We start from the raw sequence: 25,117 nt of genomic DNA, 5'->3' as shown, positions 1-25,117 counted from the left end.
TGGTTGGGAAATAAAGTTCAACGCCATTTTCGAGGTGGCCCAGAGTTGACTACCTATTGAGAACTTATGCCGCCTTGTGCCCGTCCAAAGGACACATGGGAGCCCTTGCTAGCATACCTGCGCCAACTATCTGATACTCATGATTCTGTCCAGGTGGGACCGTGTAGAAGAGGAAGGCTCACACAGCTCCAAGGCAGGTGCTCTCACAAAAGCACTATGCGTCCAACTATGGGACGCTCTCAAACAGATTCTGAAATCCCTGAACAAAGCCGCGAAGTGTTGTTCTTGCCAACTAAGACCCTAGGTAAGAGATCAATACGCGTACACCCTGAAATGTCTTACTATTCTGTTGCTGTGCTAACTGTGCTGCAAATAATTTGCACATTTACTGGCCACTGTATCGTTAAGAACTTATTCGTGACACTGTACCACTACAGCATATATGCTTGTTGTTTGTATGTTTTTTTCCTTTTCATTTCAAGGGCTAATGAAACAAAAATTTAAAAAAAGGATAATATGTTTTACTTTATTGTTGACACTTGTTGAATTCTGTAGTTCATTTCACAAATGTCAGAACCTGTGTAGATTTGGCTTTTAGTGCAGCTTGCATACTTACCCTCACACACAGTTCAAACATTTTTACACTTATTTGCCTTACAAATGTACTGACAATGCACAGGCAGACACATATGCTCACAATTGTGAGTGGAACTATGCATGCTCCTGCAGATCCATGTGCTTGGCTTACACAGCTCTTTGCTTTATGATACTTAACTGCTGCCTTTTTTTCCTCCTTTTCCTTCCTTGCGCTTTCTTGTCTGTTTTCCCTCCTCACCATGTGGGACTGCACTCATAGTGCAAGATGATTTTTTTGGTAAGGCTCAGGCCTCTATTTTCTCTCTCCCACTGTCAGTGGACCATGTCTTCATAATTTGTATCTCCATCTGTCTTGTTCCTACCAAGAAGGAATGACTGCTCTGTGGTGAGGGTGGGTTCTTACCATTTCATGACTTTCTGTAACTCACTTTAGATGGTTCAAGGTCTTGGGCAAGCAAGTGTGGTTGCCTACAATCACACAAACACTTGCACTATTTCACACCCTTCACTAAATCAGTTGAGAATGATCGTCCTTTGTATGAATTCACCTCTGGTTTATTCATGATCCCACTGAAATATATTTATCTTTGCCTGGAATTTGGTGATCTCTAAATGGATTAACCAGCAGAAAACATCTATTCCATAGGGTATGGGATTTTCACCTATTAAGAGCTGTCTATCCCTAATGGGAGGGTTTTCTCTCATTCAAAGCTATCTGTCCTCAACAAAGGCATAAGATCATTAAACCATCACTATCCCATTCAAGAGCAGAATGTGTTCTTTCTCTTTTTCCCCAATGATGTGTTTAAGTCCCTGGAAGGAGGATCTCTATGATTATCTTTCCAAGGGATCTCTCAGCTGTTCACTGTCAGGTGCCCATCGCCACATGCTTGCCATGGACACTGACCAATTCACAATGAGAGCTGCAGTATGTATCCTTTTACTCCTTAGCAGTGTCTCATTCAAAGCTGGCTGTTGCCATTAACCTGGAGCTCCAGATTTTCATTTGCTCCCTCTGTTGGAGATGGGGGTCTTCCTTGGAGACCACACAACTTCCTTTGTCTCAGGAACAATGAAATTATTGCATCCCTCTAAATTACAAGTCTCATGGTCCCACACTGGGGCAGCTATATAATGTGGTTGTTATGGACCACATATATTATGCCTCAGGTCTACATTTTTAATCTGGAACAGTCCCTTTACCTTGGAACATCAAAGTGATCCATGATTTATAGTAAATCTGTTATATTAATTATTATTTCTTTGATTTTATGCATGCAGACTTTTCCTAATTTTCAGCTTTCCTACTTGTGTTTTCATCATCACATTACATCCTTCTATCGGATTTGGGCTCTGTCTTGCTGTTGTGGGTTCACAGATTCAGGTTCATATTCTCTATTTTTGTTTTTAATTTGACAGTTTGCTCTTTACTTGTGGATCTCATGGGTTGGTGTATTCAAGAAGATTTTAATCCTAATAAAGTTTTGTAATCTCAACACCTTCTATGGTCCATGCTGTGAGGGGATGGGGCAGTTGTTCCAGACTGTATAGTGGAGTCTGGGACCGAGTTCGCTGTGTCCTACAAAACCGTTGTGTCCTGTATCATAAGGGTTTTGTGCCAAAGTCACTTTATCCCACACTGTAAGGGGCTTCCCCCAGAGTTCAGTATGTCCAAGAATCCTTTTGCTACCAATGTTGTGATGGCTGATCGAGATTCCATTCTAGTCCATACTTGGAGATCACACAGTTCCTTTTTGCCATTTCTTTGTGGTACACAGGAATTGGACGCCCCTGAGCACTTGTATGTGCCTCATGTGGATCATGAATCCAAGTGTCCTTTTTGCCCCCCTCCTTTGTACTACACTACCTGAGAATTCTTTGTTGTCCATGCTGTGTGAAATAGTGGATGTCACAGAGCTCCTTTGTATTACACACTGGCCGTGGTCACAATGAGTCCCATTGAGATGCTTTTTTATCATTGAGGTTTTCCCTGGAAAATCGCAGATATCGTAAGCCTCGACCTACCTGAAGCTTTTTTCTTTCTCACGCCCTGCTTTTACAAATATATTCAGTGATTATAGAGAGTCTGAAAGGGCTACAGTTGTTAAAGCTGCAGGTGATCAGCTGACACCTCTTCTTCAGAAAGCCCTGTCCCTTCGTGGTTTTGCTGACCTGCATTGCCACCAGGAGAGAAGGAGGGGAGGAGACACTCTGCATTACCATGCATGTTGAGGCCAGCAGTATGCTCCTGCTTAAGCCATATCTTGTGTCCTTGTTTTGAGGGAATGTGGCTAGAATGTCCCTTTTTGACCACGAAGGGTTTGCATATAGTTAAGCCCTCCTTTAATAATAAAAACAAGCTTAAAATAATGGATTCAACTGTACCAAAATCAACAAACAATGATTCAGATTGATACATCACGTTTTTGATGTCTAAGTGAGACCACATAAATGAGATGGATAAGTCAAGAGATAGAAGGGACGCAATCTGGCTGTGCCATAGCACTGGAGCTGCATGCCAATGACGAGGCCCAATAAAGAAAAAATATGTCTAGGATGTGTGGTTTCTCATTTACATGGAATGTGGCTTCACAGTCAGGCTGATCTGTCCCTTCCTGCAAATGGCCCATAACATCTCAAAATGATGCAAGAGGGCACACCTGGAGTCGTTTTGTTATCTGCTGTAGAACCTGAGAGGAAGACTGTATAGTTGAGAAGAGCCTAACACTGGTTAAAATGCTTGCTTTTTTGTCTGGATTTTCTTTCAGGAATGGGAAAGGAAGTTGGGAACTTGTTGCTGGAGAACTCCCAGCTCTTGGAGACCAAGTAAGGAAATTGAATCAATTTTGTAACCTACTTAAGACCCATTTACAAGGGAAGTTGATTTCTTGTTATATTTTTCTGCACTGTGGAAGCAATGCTGTGATATGTCAGGCAATTACAGACTCCTCAGTAGAACTTAAGGCTCTTAGAGATTGGCCTTTAAAACAACTTTGTGCTCCCAATGCATACTCCTATTGCCATTGGTATGAGCCTTCCCAAAACTAATTCGGCAGCCTGCAAACCTGCATCCTAGTAGTAAACTTCAACCACCAAATAAGTCCCTGGTTAAAACATACGTACCAATGGAAAACAAATAGACAGACAAATGCATGATTTAGTCTGCCAAGTGCATGCCTTTCAAATAATGTTTAAAGGTCTTGGAACAATTCTATTTTAACTTAGATGTCCTTTTTTCTGCTACATTCAGGGGTGCAATGTTGGCCATCAGAAAGGTCTGTGGCTGCAGAAATACTCCTTTAGAATCGTCTGGATCTACTACTTAGTGCTTGTTATAGATTGATGCTGGTACATTTTTAGCAAAGTTGAGTCACTGCTCTATTATCTACACTCTCAGATAGCATCAACCAAGGAGAAGTTTGCCCTTGCTGGATGAAATAGACAAGTGACTACATCATTCTGACAAACAATGCCATTTTTCTCACTGTCATTGAAGAAATGCCCTTAACGTGGTTAAGAATGATCTAATCGCTCAAGTTGACCAGCTATCGGGGGAACAGGAGGTGCTGAAGGGGGAGTTGGAAGCCACAAAGCAGGCCAAAGCAAAGATGGAGAACCGGGTGAAAGAGCTTGAGGAGGAGCTCAAAAAGTAAGTGTGCATTAAATAACATCCACAAATCTTATGCAAGGAATGTGAGAATTAACTAGCCTGGGATCCTTTCTACACAGTGCTTAATTTGTAAATAAAAACGTGCCGGTGCCCAAAGCCCTCCTCTTAAACATGTGACTGCTACAATTAAATGTGGGAACACGGAATACTGAGGCGGCGTAATCCTGAAGCCATCTCGGACCTCTTCAATCCATATACAGCCACTCCCTGCATCTTCAGCTCACTCTTGCAGCTTTCTACTTTCTCCCTTTGTGACGCTTTTTCGTTTTTCCCTTCCTCTGTCTTTCCCATATGTGTCTTTTGCTCGCAGCAAATGCTTGAGGCAGAAGAATAAGCCCCGGCCCTCACAATTAAGTGCCAGTGCTCTGCACCGGAAACAACAAGCACAAATTAAGCACTGTTTCTACAACACTCTTTAACCCAACTCTCTTTTTAACATGCCTACATATTGTATCCCATTGCACTGATATACGTGCATCTGCTCACATTTCGCTACTAAGTATTTTTTTGGCAGCTCTGTGTTTACCATCCACAAAGAAGTGACAGTTCTTATTAACGGAAAGCATGACTTATCCCCCACATGCTAATCGATGGAATAACAGACTTCATTCCACAATAACCGAGCCACGACTTCCACTGTTATTGAGTAGTGGACTGCAGCATAAGCATGTTTCCATTTGCACCCACACTTGGTTCAGCAGTATAATTCAGGTAGCAAGGATGTTAAACGAGGTGAGTGGGGTAAGTTAAACAGAGCATCACTAGTAATAACAACATTGGAGGTTTTGGAAGGGAGAGAGAGGGAGGAGAAACTGAAGAAAGATATGGGTTCTCCAAAGAGGAAGAGCAGCTGAGCTGTGGCGGCAGCCCTTTCTATATAAAGGCAAGGCGCCTGCATCTGGGATCTGAGAAATAAGACTCAATAAACACACAGGGAGAAGTTGGATATATTTATGAGAGATACCAAATCTAAACCCAGGGGAGACTTCAGCTGAGAGAAAAGACGAAAGTGCATGTATAATGTTTAAATCAGAGGTCGTATTGGAGAGTCAACATTTGTCAAAGATCAAAAAATATATATATATATATATATATATATATATCATATAGATATATATATAACTATATATATAGAGAGAGAGGGACTAGAGAAAACATTATTTGCATATCTGCAGCAGGAAAATTTGTTTCTAGAAGAGAGAGGTGCCTGGAAAGAATCTTGAAGTGGTAATGCTTGTACAATAATGTAAAAGCCAGAGGAGACTAGAAAAAGAGACAATATGTAAGAGAAAGATTTGATTCTGGGAGGCAGGAGAAATGTCTAGCGAGAATGTCGATGAGTTATTTGTGTAATAGTGAGGGACTGTACACTAGAGGGACGCAGTTGGTAGAGATTTTGTATACAGTAACAAGGATTTAGGGGGTTATTCCAACTTTGGAGGAAGTGGTAATCCGGCCCAAAAGTGACGGTAAAGTGACAGATATACCACCAGCCGTATTACGAGTCCATTATATCCTATGGAACTCGTAATACGGCTGGTGGTAAATCCGTCACATTTGGGACGGATTACCACCTCCTCCAAAGTTGGAATAACCCCCTTAGTGTCAAAGGAGAAGATTTAGAGATAAGAGAAACCCCCTAACATAACAAGGAGGGAGCGAGGACAGCAAGAGATCAGAAGAAAATGCCTGCTATTGAAATGACAATGATGAGAACAGGCAAAGAGTAAATGAGCTATAAGAGACCTCTTGTGTAAATTTAATGAAAGAACCTCCCCAAAGGTGTGGAAATTAGGAGATAACTAATGAAATGCATTCAGGATGAAGGAAACTAGCTGATACTGTGCATTTTTGGAGATGAGAGAAGAGGTGAGCTTCACGATATATCATAAGGGAGGCTGCTGAAGCCAACATGGAGTTTGAAGTTCAGGAGGCTTTTAAGGTTAGTAAGACCTGAGGAACATTTCATTTACCACTCTGCATTCTTCCTGGATGTGTACTTGCTTCCCTGTACAAGACCACTTAATTTATTATGCCTCACTGCTTTTTTTCATTTTGTTCAATCTCATAATGACAATTTTCGCAATATTTTCTTCCCTAGAGCAAAATCAGAGGCCATTGTAGCCCGGCAGGAACCCAAAGAGGAGGTGGAAGATGTAAGTGCTTGCGGTTTATTGGGATTTATTTCTTGTAGAATAATCAATTAGGACTAGGCAAAATATTTATTTTTTATTTGTGCAATCTTCCACAAATCAGGTGTTGAGTTCTTCTGAAACACTTTTTCACCACACTGTTAAATAGTTGTTGCTATTCTGCGCAATTGCGTCCGGGATTCGCTTAATTTGGTATTGCAGATCATGCAATGGTTAATTTTCATCCATTCAGAATTGACCAACTAAAATCAAAACAATTTTGGTTCAAAAGAATGCATAATAAACCGGTTCTTAGTTACAACCCTGGAAAAAAGTCAGAAAGTGAATCGCCAAAGTTCTGCAAAATAGTTCAGCATTTTGTGCAGCTGCCAAATTGCTCAGAGAACCTGAGCTCTTTTATCAATGAAACAAAATGAAACTTACACAAAATGTGGTAACTTTGCTTTTGTTTGGAAAATGTACCCTGTCCCACAGTCATTTGCATGTATTGTGGCGCGTGTGATGGTGCATGTCGTGCTGCACATTTTGGGACCTGATTATGAGCGTTTCATTTTATTTTATTATTCATGATATAGTTACCTAAAACCTTACATGACAAAACATATGTCAAATTTTAAAACGAACAAGTCTTATTAATACAAGAAAATAAAAATACTTAAAACATCTAAAGTGCTTTTGGGTCTATGACTGAACAAACTATATTAGCAAAGCGAGGAGATGCAACTCTGTGACAAACAGAGTTATGTTCGAGCATCTTCTTCACGAGAGTGTCCTGAGTCGAGCATATCGTCCTGCACTAAAGCTGAGGCCTGTGCGTGTGGGAGTGCTAATAGTTTAGAATGCACTCTCTCCTATTAGGAGTTCAGCTGCCCTGTACTGCTATTCTGCAACGATGATTAACTTTATTAAACATGCCATGACTTGGGGTTTTTGGCCGAACAGACAAAATACTATGGCTAGGCAATGGGTTCTAACTCCATTTGCATTGAACAAGTTCCGTAAGAGCTTTCTGTGTGTGGTTAGCAACATGGAGCAAATGCATATTAAATGCATGAAGGATTCCTGCGGTCCATGCCATGGCCTACATCACAGAGTAGCTGGCCTTTGGGCCCGTGAAGGTATTGTGTCTTTTGATGGAAACAGACTGAATCTTAATGCTAAAAATGTGGTCTCATAATAGCCACTAATGCTTTCAAACAGATAGCTCTATAGGGTTAGATTTGTATAGGTGATGCACAAACATGCATGTCTGCATTTACAGAAGTGTTCCTTTTCCTGCTTCCAAGACAGGAACTTTACTTGTTTGTTCATTGCAAGTTTGAAAGCCTGATGTGATATTGTCTGATCCCACAGAGACTGCGTGGTCAGTACTTTCAGGGCTTCGCCTCTCGCTTTGGCCCCGTGATTTGTGTCTATGGCCCTGCATCTCCTTCCAGATGAGCGATTTCAGAGTATTTGACGGTCTCACTCGGGCAGATGACAGATATTATAGGAGTGTAGAGTGTTACATTAAACCTTGATCGAGAAGCCCAAATTCTAGTCTAATTTGTGCAGGTGAAGTGTGTTGTGGGAGGTTAAGTACTAGATGATGGACTTTGCTCTGGGCATTACAGAGGAAAGAGTTCAACTGCCCCGGGAAGGCCACTGATCCATAGGAAAGCGTTGGGATCCATTTTGATTTGATTGCTGTTACGATGGGTTTCCAGGTTGTCATTAACAATTTTACTGTGTAGTTTTTGGAAGGCCACGATCAGCAAGGTCAAACGTGGTTTCAGGGCATTTAAGTGCAGCTTGGACAAGTGCCTCTTGTAACCAAACCCCCAGATATTTGCAGCTGCAGCTTCTTTTCACTAAATTACTGCCCTTTACTATTTTCCTTCCTTTTTTTGCTCCTTACCAAAGATAACTATTTTGGTTTTATCTAGGTTAACTGTCATCCGATTTGTTGCACAGTAAGAGGCTAATGTGTCAAGCAGATTTTGCAGCCCAATGGGCGTTATGTTCATGATAACGAAGTCATCTGCATACTGTGAAGATGTCATCAGGTGCTGTCCCGAGATCCAATTAAAACAGCCGCAAGCAATGGCCTCTTGATCTTTACTGACGTAAATGCAAATCAGAAGGGCGGACCAACGGAAGGCGGTCCGGGTAGCTGGAGGACGGAGCGAATTTCAAATGCGTCAGAGTCTCCTCAGCACCGTGCGCGCCGTCTTCGAAAGCGTGAATGCTTACGAGATCCCTGGCGTGTAAGCCAAGGAGCGATAAGGGGGAGATTTGTAAAGTGTGGCTAACCACCCACAAGAGTATCCGGGCGCTGAGAACACAGCTGCTAAGGAGTTCAGTTGAACAGCCAGTTCGAGTCCTTTCCTGAATTCCAGAATAGAGGATGAGGTCCGTAGGTGAAGCGGGAAGTCGTTCCAGGATTTTGCCACAAGAACCACAAGATTCAGATTTAAAGATTTTTTTTTGATACGGGAAGAGGGACGGGGAACATGGCGGCCGGTTGAAGCGCTGACCGCGAACTCCCATCGGACGAGAGACGCGGACGAGAGACGCGACCTGCGACCCCTGACCTGGAAACGACGCGCTGAGAGCCGGAGCAGTCCCGCAGTTGGATCGACGCGCGAGAGGATCACCGCGGCCGTAGAGGGGCCCCCTTGTTGTGACGAGGAAGAGGTTTGGAGGAGAGACGCCGGGGAAGAGACTAGGGGAGAGACTGGGATTGTGCAGGGCTCCTAGACCGGCGCCCCGGGTGAGTCGTCCCTCTTGCCGGGAAGAGCTGTTGATGGCGTTTTTTTTTTTTTTTTTTTCTCTCTCTCGGTGTTGAGGTTGACAGAGCTCCCTGCGTGAGAGATACACACTGATAAATCCAGATTGGTAGGAATACCATAAATCGTTAATTAACCTGAACATCGGATCTTTAAAAAACAATCGCAGGTTGAATCTGCATAGGATTTTTTTTTTTTTTTTGTGAGCCTTTCTTTTTTTTTTTGAGACTTCTTCTGTCACCCACAGAGGTTTGATGTTAAACTCTCTTATCATTAACTTTGAGCATTGTCTCTTTGCTTTAAGAGTTATTCCAACGTTGTTTCTACTCCTTGAATTAGACCGAGTTGGGCATCACTGGGCATCATTTGCCTATCGGGCTTGGAGTAGCTATTTGAAGGACTCGGAAGGATCCTAGAAAATCCAGTCTCGGAATACGTTACTATTGGAGTGTACTTGTTTATATTGATCTCCCCGCCCCAGGTCGGGAGATTTAATTAAAAATCACGGCGAACAAGGAGGGGGGCGAAATTGCTTCGGCGAGAGGTGGTCAGGGGGTCCCCTGGAATCAAGCTTTAAATTCCAGTATTTGGGCTGAAGCAGTGAGGGGTGTGCGACGAGGGAGATCTTATACCTCTCGCTGTTCTCTTCGTGGGAGTTTACCGGAGACTCCGGGGCTTTCCACTAGGAGTAATTTGAACAGGAATAAGGTGGGAGGAGAACGTGATACCAGCAGAGCCTCTCGGTGCATGTCTCCAATCAAACGCCGCCCCAGGGTTGCACGGGCAGAGGTTAAAAACCTGGTTGGTGCAAGGACTTGTAAGCCCGGCCCCCTGGGTGTGAGTGATAAGCCCCAGGTTTATTCATCAGAGACTGTAGCAGTTACAAATCCTGGATATAAGACTCACGGCGAAGTCTCTTTAAAGGGGACTGATCAAATTTTGTCATCTGTGGGCCCTCCTATCCCTCTCTTGGGGGAAGGCCAACCTGAACTTCTGGGGAGGAGTGAATCACTGATCACAAGATATTTTCGGACTACTACCTTTCCATCGCAGGATATGGCAAATAGTCAACTAACCTCAGATGATTTAGAAATGTCAAATTTAGCTATGCGTTTGGCTAGGCGGTCGCCCCTAAATCCATTAGACAAGGATCTAGATGGACAGGGAGAGGATTCCTCTAAATTATCGGCTTTGTTAGAAGTGGAGAGCAACCCTCTCAGAGGTACAATGTCTTATGGTATGGACGTACAGGCCCTGCTAATCTCTCTTACTAAAGAGATTAGGGAAAAATTTGAGACATCAGAAAATAACCAAACAAGGATTCGGGAAGTATGTGAGGCTTTGGAAAATAAAATCACTTTGTTAACAGATCGGATGGGTAAACTCGAGACTGTGGTGGCGGCCCATGAGGAGCGGGTGGCAGCTCAATCTGAGGATATTTCACAATTAAAACGTGGAGAAAAGTTGTTACAGGACAAACTAGAGATTTTGGAAAATAACATGCAGAGAAATAATATCAGGCTTTTGGGTGTTCCTGAGGGATTGGAAGGGGAAGATATTAAGGGCTATGTGATTGCTTTGATAAAAGAGGTTATCCCAAATACAGCAGGGTTTAACCTGGAAGAGGATATTCAAAGAGTCCATCGTGACCCGTTCAAGAAAAATCCCGGGAGGAAGAATCCCAGGAGGATTCTGATAAATTTCAATACGTACTCTATCAAGGAAAAAATTCTGTCTGAAGCCCTTAAAGTTGGTGTTTTTTCCAAGGGGGATTGGGCCTTCAGGATAAGATCGGACTTGTCTAAAGCAACGTTAGATAGACAGTGGGAATTGGGAAATTTTATGCGTGAGCTTCGTTCTCTTGGGGCTACCGTACAGCTAAGGTTTCCGGCAGCACTCCGGATCATGTGGAAGAACAAAATGTATAACATGAGAGATCCGGGGGAGGTTAGCGCATTTATAGACCAGATTAAGGCGTCACAATAAGATCTAGTGGAAGTATCTCGTCCGATGGGGAGTTCGAATTTAGGATAACAGGATGGTTATCCTAGTAGAATCAGGGAGGGTTCCCCAGGGTAGGGGGGTTGGGTTTGGGTGGGAGTTGGGGTTGGTGTTGGTGGAGGGGGTGGAAGGCACTGGGTGTGGGGGTTTGGGTTGGGTTAGGTGGGTTAGGTGGGTTGAAAGGATAAAAATAAGAAAGTCCTCATATGTTGTTTACCTAGGAGGGGGGTGCGCTGTGCTTATGACGTTTTCCTTTTCTCCTGACAGATATGTCTAAGTATGGGAATTTAAGATTGAAATTTCTTTCTTGGAATGTGAATGGTTTAAGAGTGGTAAGCAGGAGGAGGAAGATTTTTGAATATTTAAGATTGGCGGAAGAGGAGATTATCATATTGCAAGAAACTCATCTCCAACAAACAGAGTGGGAGACCTGGGTTAAACGGTTGAATTGGGTTTCTCTTAGCGTATGCTCCTCCCAAACTAGTGTGATAAAAGGCGTGGCAGTTCTCATCAAAAAATCCATAAAGCTTAGGATAGGATCGGTGCAAGTTGACCCTAGAGGGAGATGGGTAGTGGTAGAACTGTGCGTATGTGGTTATTGGGTCACGGTGGCAGGCTATTATGGACCTAACCTAGATGATCCCACACCATTTCAAGAGTTATTCAATATTTTACTTCTAGCTAGATATCCAGTGGTACTAGGCGGAGACTTCAACATTTTGTTAGACCCTGTACACGATAAGTCAACCCCTCGAGGTACGGATAACTCTCCTAAAATGAGGGCACAGGTGAAACAAGCCATGCAAGATTTAGGATTGGTAGACATATGGCACTGCAGAGGAGGCGAAGGAGACAGATATACATTTTACAATAAAAAATATGGGCATAGATCTAGAATAGATTTTTTTTTAATACATAAAAGTTTATGCCCAGAGGTCAGAAAGGTAGCCCACAATCCAGCTCACCTCTCAGATCATTCAGCTGTAAAATTACACTTGGATATCAGGGTCGTAAATAAAGGTATTAGATGTATAATTAATCGCGCTATACTATTAGACGACTCTATAGTAGAAGCATTAAAAAAAGACACAAGAGATTTCTTTCTTTTGAACCAAGGTACGGCAAGTTTATGGTGTGTTTGGGACGCCTTTAAGGCTTATATTAGAGGGAGGCTTATGAGCCTGGCAATATACAAACATCGTGAAGAAAAAGAGAAATTGGGAGATATGGAATTATCTCTAAAAACCTTGCAAGCTGCAATCCATAAAGCACGAGCAGAAGAGAAGGTCAATTTATTAGAGGACTTGATATGTCAAGAGGTTAATGTTCGGACTAAGCTAGAGGCTTTTTTGGAAAATCGCAGTAAGTTAAAATGGGAAGCTAGCCGATATGCTCACCATGAATATGGAGAAGGTTGCAGTAAGCTACTAGCATGGAAGGTTAAGTCAGACCTCTCTAAAAGATATATTTCAGAAGTCAAATCGGACAATACGATTTGTGTGGAGCAAGAAGAGATTGAGGGGGCATTTGTATCTTTTTTCCAAGACGTATACTCAGAAAGCCTGGTTAATTCAGACGAGTCGATTAGTGATTTTCTAGAAAAACTACACCTTCCAGCTCTAGAAGATTCTGAAAAGACCCTATTAAATTGTAAAATAAATGAGGCTGAGCTTATTGAAGGCATAAAAGCGTTAAAAAAAGGAAAGGCCGCTGGTCCAGACAATCTACCTAATGAATTGTACAAGGTCTTGGGGGAAGTTATTAGTCCTTTTTTATTAGAATTATTTAATTCTATGCTGGTTGAGGGGGCTCAGACGCCTAAATCCTGGAGAGAGGCTATAATTTGTCTAGTTTTAAAGCCAGGTAAGGACCCAATGTCTTGTGCATCTTACAGACCCATCTCCCTGTTGAATGCCGACTACAAACTTTATACAGGGATTTTAGCCAGGAGATTAGGGAGTGCCATAGGCAATCTGATTCATACGGATCAAAAGGGTTTTATGAAAGGGAGGTATCTCCAGGATGTAACACATGAGTTATTTGCTGCAATAGATCTGGCGGAACAAGAAAAGACCCCTCTGGCGATCCTGACTTTTGACGCAGCAAAGGCCTTCGATCGGGTCAATTGGTCTTTTTTGAGGTTAGTGCTGGAAAAAGGAGGCTTGGGATTTCCTTTTGTTAGGACAGTCAGGGAATTGTATAGATGCCCCTCAGCGAGAATTCTGGTCAACGGCCAGTTATCACAAGAATTTAGGATTTGGCGGGGTACGCGACAGGAATGTCCATTGTCTCCCTTGCTTTTTAACTTATATATTGAGCCTCTGGCAATTTCTCTTAGGTTAAGTAAGGAAATTACTCCATTTCAAAGTGGGGACTGGGAAAAAAAAGTAGCATTATATGCGGATGATCTTATGCTATACACCAAGGATGTTAGTTCTACCCTACTAGCGTTCAATACTTTGATGGAGCAATTTGGTAAACTTTCTGGTTACAGCGTAAACACAGAAAAGACAGAAATAATGTGTTGGAATTTGACTTATGCTTCTCCTTTAGTCAAACAAGAGATCAGATATTTGGGTATACGATTAACAAATGATCTAAATGAGGTACCTAAACTAAATTTTAACATAACATACAGAGAAACCAAAAAATTGCTAAAGACGTGGGCCGCTCTCCCTCTTTCCATAATTGGAAGATCCAACATTTTGAAGATGTGTATTCTCCCAAAATTCACCTTTTTATTCAACACTATTCCACTAGAGTTTAAGAACTGCTGGTTTAAAAAACTACAGGGGGATTTATCCTCGTTTGTATGGGCCTCTAAAGGAGTAAGGATCTCGTGGAAAAAGATGAGTAAAAAAAAAGAGTGGGGGGGCATTGCGTCTCCAGATTTCTTCAAGTATTATCTGGCATTTCAATTAAAAAACATTAGAAACCTATTGAATAAGAAGTCAGAATATGATCCGGCGTGGAAAGCCTTAACGGCACACCTCGAGGAAAAAGCAGATCATTTTCTATATAAATTCGGCCATCCTAAGTACTTCAAGAAGGTACGCTTGAAGACACTCAGACATGCATGCAACATTTGGATGCACTTTCGGAAGGTGCTAGAGATACCCTATTTTTGCAGCTCTTCCCCCATTTGGGATTCACCTGGCACTCCTGAATGCCTCACTGATAAATTATCAATTCCTTTGAGAGTGAGTGGGATTGTAAGATGGGGCCAGATAATGGAAGGACCAGAACTGTTAAGCTGGTCGACACTTTATGAAGGGACTGGAGGCACAGTCTCCAAATTCAAGTATCTTCAGATAGCTAGTTGGGTTAAATCGCAACAAATAGGAGAAATAGGAAGGAATATATGGGAAGGGAAATTAAACCAGAAAATCATTAATAAGGAAGTTGCTCTGTGGTACCATGCTCTGTTGGAAGCAACAAGGGATGGGACATCCCTTCCCTTGTCGAAGTGGGGGGGGATCTTTCCAACTCTAGATGTGAAATCTTTATGGAATAGGTCCTGCTCAGAATTGTGGTTCACGACCAGCCCGGCAGAGTTGAAGAAAAACCATTTGTTCACACTTCATAGGGTTTACTGGACGCCGGCCAGATTAACAGCTATCGGGAAAACTCAGAAAAACTGTCCGAGGTGTGGTGACGATAAGGCAAACGATATACACATGTTTTGGCAATGTTCAAAGTTGTGGGAATATTGGGAGGAGATAGGAAACACTTTAAAGATAATATTTAATGTGAACGTAAAATTGGATCTTTCTATGGTGGTGTTTGGGGTCAGTGAACAGGGTATGAATTATCAAAAATTGTCAGCACATCAGGAGCACCTGTTGTTTGTATTAATACTTTTGGCTAGACGAGAAATTTGTCGTAAATGGGTTGACCCCTTTCCCCCCCGTTCTAAGGATTGGCAAATATCTGTAAATCGAATGTGCATAATGGAACAACGAGGTCCCCTTTCTAGAAGGGATAACTTCTGGATGAACTGGGAAAATGTCTACCAATAGTATATTACTGTTTTGCTGTCTGGTCTCCTCCTCGTGCAACTTAAGTCCAATGATTAGTACTCCCCTTACCCAATACTGGGCGATGCTTTGGTTATGACTAGGTTTCATAGAAAATAGTATATCCTGGTTGATGGCATACGATTGGGAGAATAATAAAACGTAGACCAAACGGGACGACCCAAGGGTTACGTTTCCCCCGTCCGGTACCATTTTTCCTCTACCAAAGCATGGGTGATAATTATGAGGACGAAAAAAAAAAAAAAAAAAAAAATCAGGTGCTGTCCCACTTTAGGGTGATGAGAATGTGTTTTGTCCAGTGCTGGGCTTAGGTTTGAAATAAACAAATGTATTCGTGCCCAGGCTAACCTTGGCCCAGGTTTCTGAGTACAATAACTGTATTGCCCGCAGGAGGTTAGATGAAATGTTCCATGCAGTTAGTTTGCGCCACAGCAAGTTCCTGTCCACATAATCAAATGCCTTGAAAAATCTATGAAACATGCGTAGGATCCATTTATTATATGTTATAATATAGAGACCCAAACATGCCTTAGGGTGAAACTTTCAATTAATCCAACAATCCACAACAGGGGCGTGCAGGATAATGCTAGTATCCATACGGCCCTTCCCTTCTTTTGGTCTTTACTAGTGCTGCTTGAGATGGATGCACACATTTTGCAAGCCCGCTGTATCTTTTCTGACATCGTGAGTTCTCTTCTTGTGTAAAGAAAGTCATGGGAATCCTAGTTCCATTCCCCTCATGACTCAACAACTAAAGGATTCAGGAACTGAGCGGGCCTGCCTAGTGCAGAATTTGTAAGCAAAAGCTGCTGCAAGAATGAGAATGCATGTCATTTTTTCACAGTAAACTAAAATCTCCGTAACCCTTAATATGTACAGGTGTTTGTGAAGGTTGGCAATGCAGGAAACTACTGAGTGATTCACAAGAGATAGCACCAAGGACTCTAAAAATATGTGAAGAATTTGTATGAAACCACATAAGGCTTTGTTGTCTGTTTAAGTAAAGTTAGATCAGGTGCGATTAAGTAGATTTGGGTTCTCTGTATGTTATGACTTACTTTTTTCACAACATCTTACAAAAAAGAAACTTGAATGCAAAATGGTCTTTCAATAGGAGGATGAAATTTGGTAGGGGGTGGTAATCTTGCGATGTATTATGTGCACTGCAAACCTGTGACTCAGAAATTCCTCCTTGTGAAATGGCCCCTGGTTTGTCCTTTCAGGAGTGACCTGGTGCCATGAGGGAAGGGCTACTTTTGGTGCTTCTTCTAATGGCCTCTACCATTTTTTCCTTTGTCGACTGATGTAGTGCTCATCCCCGCTGCAAGACAATATCCCCATCGCCCAGCGGAGGCGTTTCACCCGTGTTGAGATGGCACGTGTCCTAATGGAGCGCAACCAATACAAGGAGAGACTAATGGAGCTCCAGGAGGCTGTGAGGTGGACAGAGATGATCAGGTGAGGCTTTCCTTGAGAGTAAATAATGGGTAGCAAGCAGGAAAGAAAGTGGTAAAGTAATGCTGCTTTTTAAACTCCACCTAGTCCTGTATTTAGCCTTTGCCAAAGCTGTAACTTTATTAGCTGAGCGAGTACACTTTTCTTTTGCAATTCAGCATATGCATCATGCATTTAGTAAGAACAAACTGTCAGATTTATATAATATATATAAATATACATTTCCAATTAAACTTTCACACAAGTACAAGACCGCAAAAATACAAATAGTTATACCAAACAACATTAAAACAGAAGTCAAGAAAACTAAAGATGTTGGGGTCTCAAAATAAGAGGTAAAATTAATGTAAATCACTGCAACCAACTGTTGACCATCAAAGCAAAAAATGCTTATCAGTTATCAAGACTTTCTTAAGAAATTGATATTCTAAAAATGTCATGAAGCTAGTGTCTATTGATTTAATGGTGCCTCCCAAGCAACATGACATAGCCTGCATCAAAAGCATGGGCCCCACAACGTGAGAACAAAGGTGTTGAATATTTCTTAGTCCTAGGAATCCAGGGTAAGGACAATAATGTGTTATGGTTACATTAGCTGAAACACTCTGTTACAAGACAGACGAGACCACTTGTTTCCGTCTCCTGCACCATACTGCAGTAGAAACATACAAATGTCTGCCTTAAAGAAGGGTGCATAGTATCCCTCAAGTAGTGTTATAGTTTTACATTTGTTTCGGTCAGTGATAGAATAGGACTTGCAGCCTAGTGCCAACTGTCAATCTGTCTCCCTTACTGCTGCATAGAAACTTAAACCACTTTTTTGAGCAGAATGTCTTTCTGTCTTCTATATGTCAGTCAAGCGAAATAATTCAAGAGCTAAATTAGGTGGTTCACGTTTCGTGATTTTTAGCATCTCTCCCTATAATAATTATTTCATAATATGGGCATCTTTTTTTCTCAAAATCTTGCTGCAGCCCATAAAAATACTTTAGGTCTGCGCTATCTGCTCTTATGCACACAGAAATTATGGACAACTTCAATCTGCGAATTATGTGATGCAAGCTACTCCTAGCCTGAATACTTTACAGTAATGGTCCTTAAGCTGTAGACTTCTGGGGACTCCAATCAATCACAACTGGGAAGCAGGGATCCCATTCAATCACAACTGGTAGCCTGGGACCCCTAAGCCATTTCTATATAGACTCACTACATTTGCTTCCCTCTGCAACTCCATGTTTAAATGTGAGAGCAACTAAAATCCTGAAAAAGTCACAAAATAGTAAATAATTGCATTAAATCAGAGCTTTCATATCAGAAGGGGTGAGACACAAGTAGTATCTCCATTTTCATTGGTTTCAGTCAGACATTAGCTTGGTACAGACAAAGTTGGCTACCATGGCAGGGTATTAATATCAAAAGCTGACAGAGACAGCACCGTATAAACGTTTGAACACCAGGTGTTCATTATGTCAGAGTACATGCTGCCTACTCCAAAGCAGCACTCTCACTGTGGAAATATTTCAGCTCAGCCCCCATGTCCCCATTTCAGTACAAGAAAGTTAGGTGCTTGTAGTCTGTATATACCTGTCCATATAAAGCTTCAGATGGGAGAACTTGGGGTCTGGAAGGGCCTTTTGGGCAATCTGCCTGTGTTTAGATGCAGAGGTCACTGAGCAGATAGAACACTGGCGGGCCTAGATAGAACACTGGCGGCCTATTCACAAACTGCATTTTGTTATATATTGTTACTATTACAATAGACCTGCTTATGCACTGCAAAATGCGGTTCACAAATCTTCTTGCAGATGTCTGCACTTCCACGTCTCTTATGTGCAGAGATCTTTGCCCCCTGCTGCAGAGATCTCTGCAGACATATGCATACTTTTTAGTGGTAACTATGGGAGGTATAGTTGGGAGTGGCTGGAAATGGTAATTACTTACTACACAGTGGGAGATGTCTAGGAAGGGTTAGAGGAGGGATAAAGGAGGGTTACAGAGAGGTTTAAGGAGGGACATGCATCCATACACAAAAGAGTAAACCCATTGCTATTCTCAAACTGCACGTCTGTAGTTACAATTGCATTAAAGAACTCAGAACAGTTGTAAATGTACTCTCAGACCTGGAGTAAGTCCAGCACCACACATGGCCAACCACTGGTATTGCAACATCCCCTATAGAAAATTATTGAGGCAGGAACTTAAAATAGAACCCATAGAAAATAATGTTAAAATAAATTAATTTAGTCCTAGATTTAAAAATAATATATATATATATATATATATATATATATATATATATATATATATATATATATATATGTACATTTAATTTAACCATACAAAATCATACATATAGAGGTGTGACCAAGACTGAGACTCTCTCAGAGTCTCCCTCAGCTAAGGTTGTCACCACCGGGTGTTGAGGGGTCTTGCATACACCAGGAATCTATATGGAAATATGTCTGTGGCCTACTGTGCCGATGTAAACCAAAGTCAGTTTGCTAGACTTGCTCAGGCCGTGCTTCAGTCAGTCCTGATTTGTGTGGTGCCCCCTGCTGTTGGCTCCCAGTGGGGACACCAAGACTATCTATACTAAGAATACTAAACAATGCCCTGTGCTCAGACGCTCATAATCATGGCCTCTCATAACGGCAAGCAAGCCAAGACACCATCCATATATCAAATGTTGCATACCCAGAAGCTGGATCCAAATGACACACCAGAAGGTGAAGCCACCTCTGACTCAATCACCCCATCCATTTTAGACTCTGAAATGGCCAAAGCTCCTGCAATGTAAAGCAATAGTCAACTCCTCAAGCACAGGTTTAAGTCAGAACTCTCTTTTGTAAGACCGGTCCTGGTCAAAACCATGTCTGAACTCGACCCTAATCTGCAGAAAGTCAAGAATAGCCTGGATCAGGTCGATATCTTCACAGCAGAGCAATCCCAAAGCATATAGAGGCTGCAAACCAAGAAGGTTTTGTAAACACTAATCCCCATGTTAAGAAAATGAGCAGCAATCTGTCAGAAGACATAACCTGACATTTTACCTCTATCTTTGAAGTGCAGCAAATGTGAGACGATAAATACAAAATATAAAGGCATCTTTACTTATTGCTTTTTTTTTTTTTTTTTTTTTGGGGGGCGCTCATAACACCTCAGATAAGCACCCTCTTGATCTCATTTGCCCCTTGTGCTCAGATCGGGTCGATTTTCAGTCAAGTTCCTGACCTAAGGCACCAAACCAGCACCACACATCCAAAACTGACCAAGAGGTATAATCATTGGATATAATGGTCTTCAATCAATTTCGAACAAGTTCCAAAATCTCCCACATTCTGCCTTGCTCTTACTCCGATTAATCTTATTGTGCAATTCCCTAAATAGCTTACTAAATACTACCAACCCCGCCAATTTGGGGGTGAGGGTTGGCACCACACTTTGCATATCTCCCACTTTGCCAAAGAACCAAGTAAAATATTAACAGATTTTGTCATTTTGAGGGACCCCCAGATCCAGACCCTCACTGCACCGTACCAAACATAATCAAGGTGAGTCTTATCTCCATTTCCAGTCCCAAGATGTCAGAGATTGTCTTATCCAAATCCAACCAGAACCCTTCCAAAACAGGGCATCTAGCGAACATATGGCCATCATCTGCCTCTCTGACTTCACATCGCTTACATTTAGATTCCACATCTCCTCTTATCATGACCAGCTTTGCTGGGGTCCAGTAGACTCTGTGTAGGTTGAAGAAATGGTTTCTTCTTAGTGCAGCTGATTTAATCACAGAATAAAGCATGCTCCAAGATACTTGCCTTATCTCTTCCAACTCCATGCTTGGCAAGTATCTATCCCAGACCAAGTGAGGGGTTCGCATGCTTTCTTCTGCAGCTGGTATGAGATGCCCATACCAACATGATACCTACTTCGTTTTTGCTTTGGCGTCCTGAAGATCCTTTTCCATGGGTGTCAATCCATCCCTGGGTTCTAAATCAAGCGTTTATCTGATAAAACTTAATTAAACCTTGAAAGTGGCCCATTAGTGCTCCAAGCATCCCAAGAGAGGCACTTTACCCCTTTAACCATCTGCCCCAGTACAAGATTCGGGTTTCCCTCAGGGGTCTTGCCAAGCTATTCAGCATACAGTCCCAGGTCCCTGGTGAGTCCCACACTGGTGACAGCTTACTGTAGTTCGGAATCCCCAGGAGTGATCTAATCCCATACCACATTTCAGCCACAGTTATCAAGAACTTCAGACACACTTTTTAAAAACATTTAGGAGCCCTCCTTGGGTATATTATTCAACAGAGTGCTATACATAAGGCCTATTGATGAGCTTCCAGGGCTAAGAAGGAGCATCCTATTATTCTTAGTTGATATGCCCAGCAGTACAATTGAAAGTCCGGAAGCCCTAAACTGCCATTTCCTACCCTCTTTCTCAGCTTCTTCCAAGAGAGCCTGAACCTCTTACTGGCCCACATAAAAGATGTGACTCTCCCTTGTGTCTTCATGAGATATTTCTTATCAAAGCCTAATGGGATATTATCAAACTTTATGCGAGAACTTTGGTAAGATAGACCTTTTAACCACAGTTACTCGACCGTTCAGGGTGAGGGGGGAGATTCCGCCAACTTTTTAGGATCTCATCTACCTCATTATAAATGTTCTCTATGTTCACAGGTGGAACCTTCTTCAAATCATGCAATATTGTTAATCCAGATATCTTAACTCTTTCAAGATTTGAATATCACGATGATCCTGGTTCATTACCATTATCTGAGTTTTAGTTTGATTGATTTCATAGCGAGACAGCTTCCCAAAAGACTTCACCTCTGCCATTAAGTGTGGTATAGCAGCACCAATATTATACAATATCAAATCGTCAACATATAAGGCTATCTTTTTGGACAAGTTTGCAACCACAAACAGCCTTATTTCCCTATTTAACCTCAAGCTTTGTGTCAGGGGTTCAGTATACAACTCAAAAAGAACTCAAAAAGAATAGGCGATGGGGTGTAGACCTGTCTAGCCCCCTACCTATCTAAACTGGGAAAGTGAGACTACCATTAATTAACACCTGGGTGCGTGGCACACTGTAAATCTCACTCAGTACATTCTGAATCTTGTCCGCTTGACACCATCAAAAGCTTTGGCCGCATCGAGGATTACAATTAACAGGGGAGCTCCTTGAGTTGAGGCAAGGTCGATTGAGCCTATTAGGGTATGCGTCAGCTCTCCCAGGTGAGAAGCCCTTCTGGTCCTCATTTACTAAACTCCCCATAACCTTGCATAAGCTAGTTGCTAGAATGTTCATAAAGACTTTATAATCACAGTTCAACAGTGCTATTGGTCAATATGACTGACACTGTGTGGAGTTCTTACCCGGTTTTAAAATCAACAAGCTAACTGCCTTATCCTAGGACCCTGGTAAGGGGGAGCCCTTAAATAACAGCATAAAAAAATTCTAGCCAGATTGGGATTAATACCTCTGGCAAAAGGATATAAAACTAATTTGGGATCCTGTCGGGGCCTGCAGCTTTCCCTCTCTTAAGCCTCTTAACAGACGTCAGAATTTCATTCCCAGTTATTTCACTACTAAAAAATTGCTGCTGCTCTTGAGTGAGTTTAGGCAGATGCTCATCCAGTAACCAGCTATCCAAGTCGCCCTCATCCTCCTCAAGAGTTTCTGAGTATAGATCCTGAAAGAACTTGTGAAATGCACGTTCTATCCCCTCAGTTTCCTCCACCACCCAATCCTCCTCTTCATCCCTGATCTTCCGTATATAATTCCACATTTTATCCATCCTGGCCTTCCATTCGAACAACTTTACACAGCTCTCAACGTTCTCATATTCCCTAAGCTTGTTTGCCTCCCACTGCAGTGATACTTTCTCTTCAAGCTTCACCTTAAACTTCAATTGTAAATCCTCCAACTTTCTTTCTAGACTTTTCCTGCTCTTCCTCTGGACATGAGTTGTTTCAGATCAGTTTCTACAGTGACTATCTCCTCTTCTGTAATACCTGCATCCTCTCTCTCCTATTCCAAGCAATCAAAGAGCTCTTCAATGCCCACCTCAGCCATACCTTAAATGTATCCCACACTATGTAAATGGGGGCAGATGTCGAATTCCATCTGAATTCCATCTGAAAAAGTCCCCCGAACCCTTCTCTATCGCCTGCATAATTCGGGACTGAAGAAATAATCTCCTATTAACGGTCCACCATCTCAGCTGCATACGTGCTGGCAGTCTAAGGTTTAGCGATAGTGCTGCTTGATCTGATATATGGGGAGATGCTCTGTATGCAGAATTATTTCTGCCACACTGCTATCAACAAAAAAACAGTCAATCCTTGAATAATATCTGTTTTACTTATTATAAAAGGAATAATTCCTACAGTTCCCCCATATCCTGTGCCAAACATCACATAAGTTCAGATATTCCAGCGTTGATAGATGATGAGCCCGCGTCTTTGGTGAGCTGATTTGCATACAAACCAAGGGCTTATCTAAGTTGTTATCCAATAAGATGTTAAAATCTACACCTAAAATGATAGGGGCTTTAAATTCTACCAAAATGGAGAAACAGGTGGACAGCGATGAGGCATCAATATTCTGGCCATACTAACTAGCTGGCATAAACAAGCTCTGCCAGGCCTTAATCTCAGATACTATCCAACGCCTGACCTCATCAGCTTTATACCTTACTATTTCCATCCCAGCATTCCCCTTAATTAGTATGGCTAACCCCTGAGTGCAATGTTGCTGGTCTGTGGCCACCATGCTTTCAACCCACCTTTGATTTGTGAAGAGATTCATGCACTCTGGCCTCAACAGGTGAGTCTCCTGCAGCACAATGACTTGGGCCAAACTATCTCTCAAATACTGGATAACCAAACGCTGCCTCCTCCTTACCCACAACCCATTCACATTCCAACACAAAATTGAAAGGGGTTGACCCCCCTCCTGGTCATCATTTTGCCTCCATAATCTCCAAGACTCATCTTAACCAAATTTTCCCCAGTGATTGTGACCCTACCTAAACTAAATCCTCCCTGTGATCCCCACCTCGTGCACTTCCTCCACCCAGGGAACCCTTCCTCTCTTACCTCTTGGCATTTTATGCCAATTCGAGCTCACACCTACGGGAACCACTTATGTGATATTAAGTTCTCACCCTGAATTAACATCTAAATTTGCGCCACTTGCTTGACTCTGGTCGAGTTCTGTGCTATAAAATTATCCACATCTTCTAGGGCGAGGAAGTTATGCATTTTGTTAGCCCACATAACTTTCAAGATTGCTGGGAACCTTAGCTGAGCTACCGCCTCCATTCTTTTAAGGTCCTCCACACATTGACTCAATTCCCACCATCTATCTTCCGTAGCCCGAGAAATATCAGACCAAATTTTAAATGAGATCCCTTGAACCTCCAGAAACTTTTCCTTCAAAGTTGCATTCAGAATTTTCTCTTTAACCACATATGACGGAAAGATAACCAGTATCTTCCTAGGTCTCTTACGCCCTGTATTCAGTTTGAAGGGGTCCCGATGTACTCTTTGGATTTCAGCTTCTGAATCTGCAGAGGAGGTCACCTGAGGAAAAGCCTTAGTCAGCAGATCTATCACAAAAGATTAACATCAGCCGCCCTCTGCACCTTCCTTAACAGCCAAAGTTCTGATGTTATTCCCTCTTGAGCTATTCTCCAATCTTTCTAGTTTCTCTGACAACTCCTTTTCTATGTGCCTCAACCGAGCTACCACTGCTTGTTCCCACGTACAGCTAAACTTAGTTCCTGAACCCTACTCTCTAATATATCTGTGCACTGGGCCAAGCTCAACATTTTCTCCTCCAAGCTTAGACATGTTGCCTGTATCTCTACTTGGTTTTCTTCAGAAGTTAACAAGGGCTCTTTAATTTCTCACAATAACTGGCTAAACATCTCCTGAACTGCTCCCCAGCTGGCAGGATCACATCCACCAATGGCAGCCATCTAATCCTGCAGTGCGAATGGCAGAATAGACCTCTTCTCTAGCCTGTCTACAATTTCTACTGCTCCTCCACTTCTACCGCCCTACACCAGGCTCACTCCAGCTAGGGGTGTAAACGTATTTCCGATAGATACATCCGGATGTATTGTGGGTGTTTCTGCATCCGCTTCTACCACTGTCGCCCCTTGAGCTTTAATCTCCATACCGTTATCCTGATTCCGCTTCCTCACACTCTCCCCTGAGGTCCCTACACTGCTCATAGCGTTTACTTTAAAGAAAGACCTCAGCGAAGGTGTCACTCTGGGGCACCTAGTGCCTACGTTGCTGATTCTTTCCCTTAACGTAGGGTCATTCCTTAGTGGCACTTTATTCAGGAGTTTCTTGGGATGTTGTGGACTAACCCCTACTGACTGCTTAGCCTGATGGCTCCGCCCCCCTTTCCCA

At 42.3% G+C, this 25,117-nt stretch overlaps 1 protein-coding gene across 6 annotated transcripts in view; it reads left to right on the top strand.

Moving 5' to 3' along the window:
* MAPK8IP3 (mitogen-activated protein kinase 8 interacting protein 3) overlaps positions 1–25,117 on the top strand; it is a 729,083-nt gene that overhangs the window by 390,749 nt on the left and 313,217 nt on the right. For all 6 annotated transcript variants that reach the window (XM_069210571.1, XM_069210567.1, XM_069210566.1 and 3 more), the window contains exons 9-12: positions 3,366–3,423; positions 4,094–4,246; positions 6,369–6,423; positions 16,536–16,684. In XM_069210571.1, coding sequence (XP_069066672.1) covers positions 3,366–3,423; positions 4,094–4,246; positions 6,369–6,423; positions 16,536–16,684 — 415 coding nt within the window. The remainder of the gene's footprint in view (positions 1–3,365; positions 3,424–4,093; positions 4,247–6,368; positions 6,424–16,535; positions 16,685–25,117) is intronic.

Source organism: Pleurodeles waltl, chromosome 10 (genome assembly GCF_031143425.1).
Source record: "Pleurodeles waltl isolate 20211129_DDA chromosome 10, aPleWal1.hap1.20221129, whole genome shotgun sequence".
NCBI lineage: Eukaryota > Metazoa > Chordata > Amphibia > Caudata > Salamandridae > Pleurodeles > Pleurodeles waltl.
The sequence above is the reverse complement of the archived record's forward strand: the minus strand, read 5'-3'. Positions and strand labels throughout refer to the sequence as shown.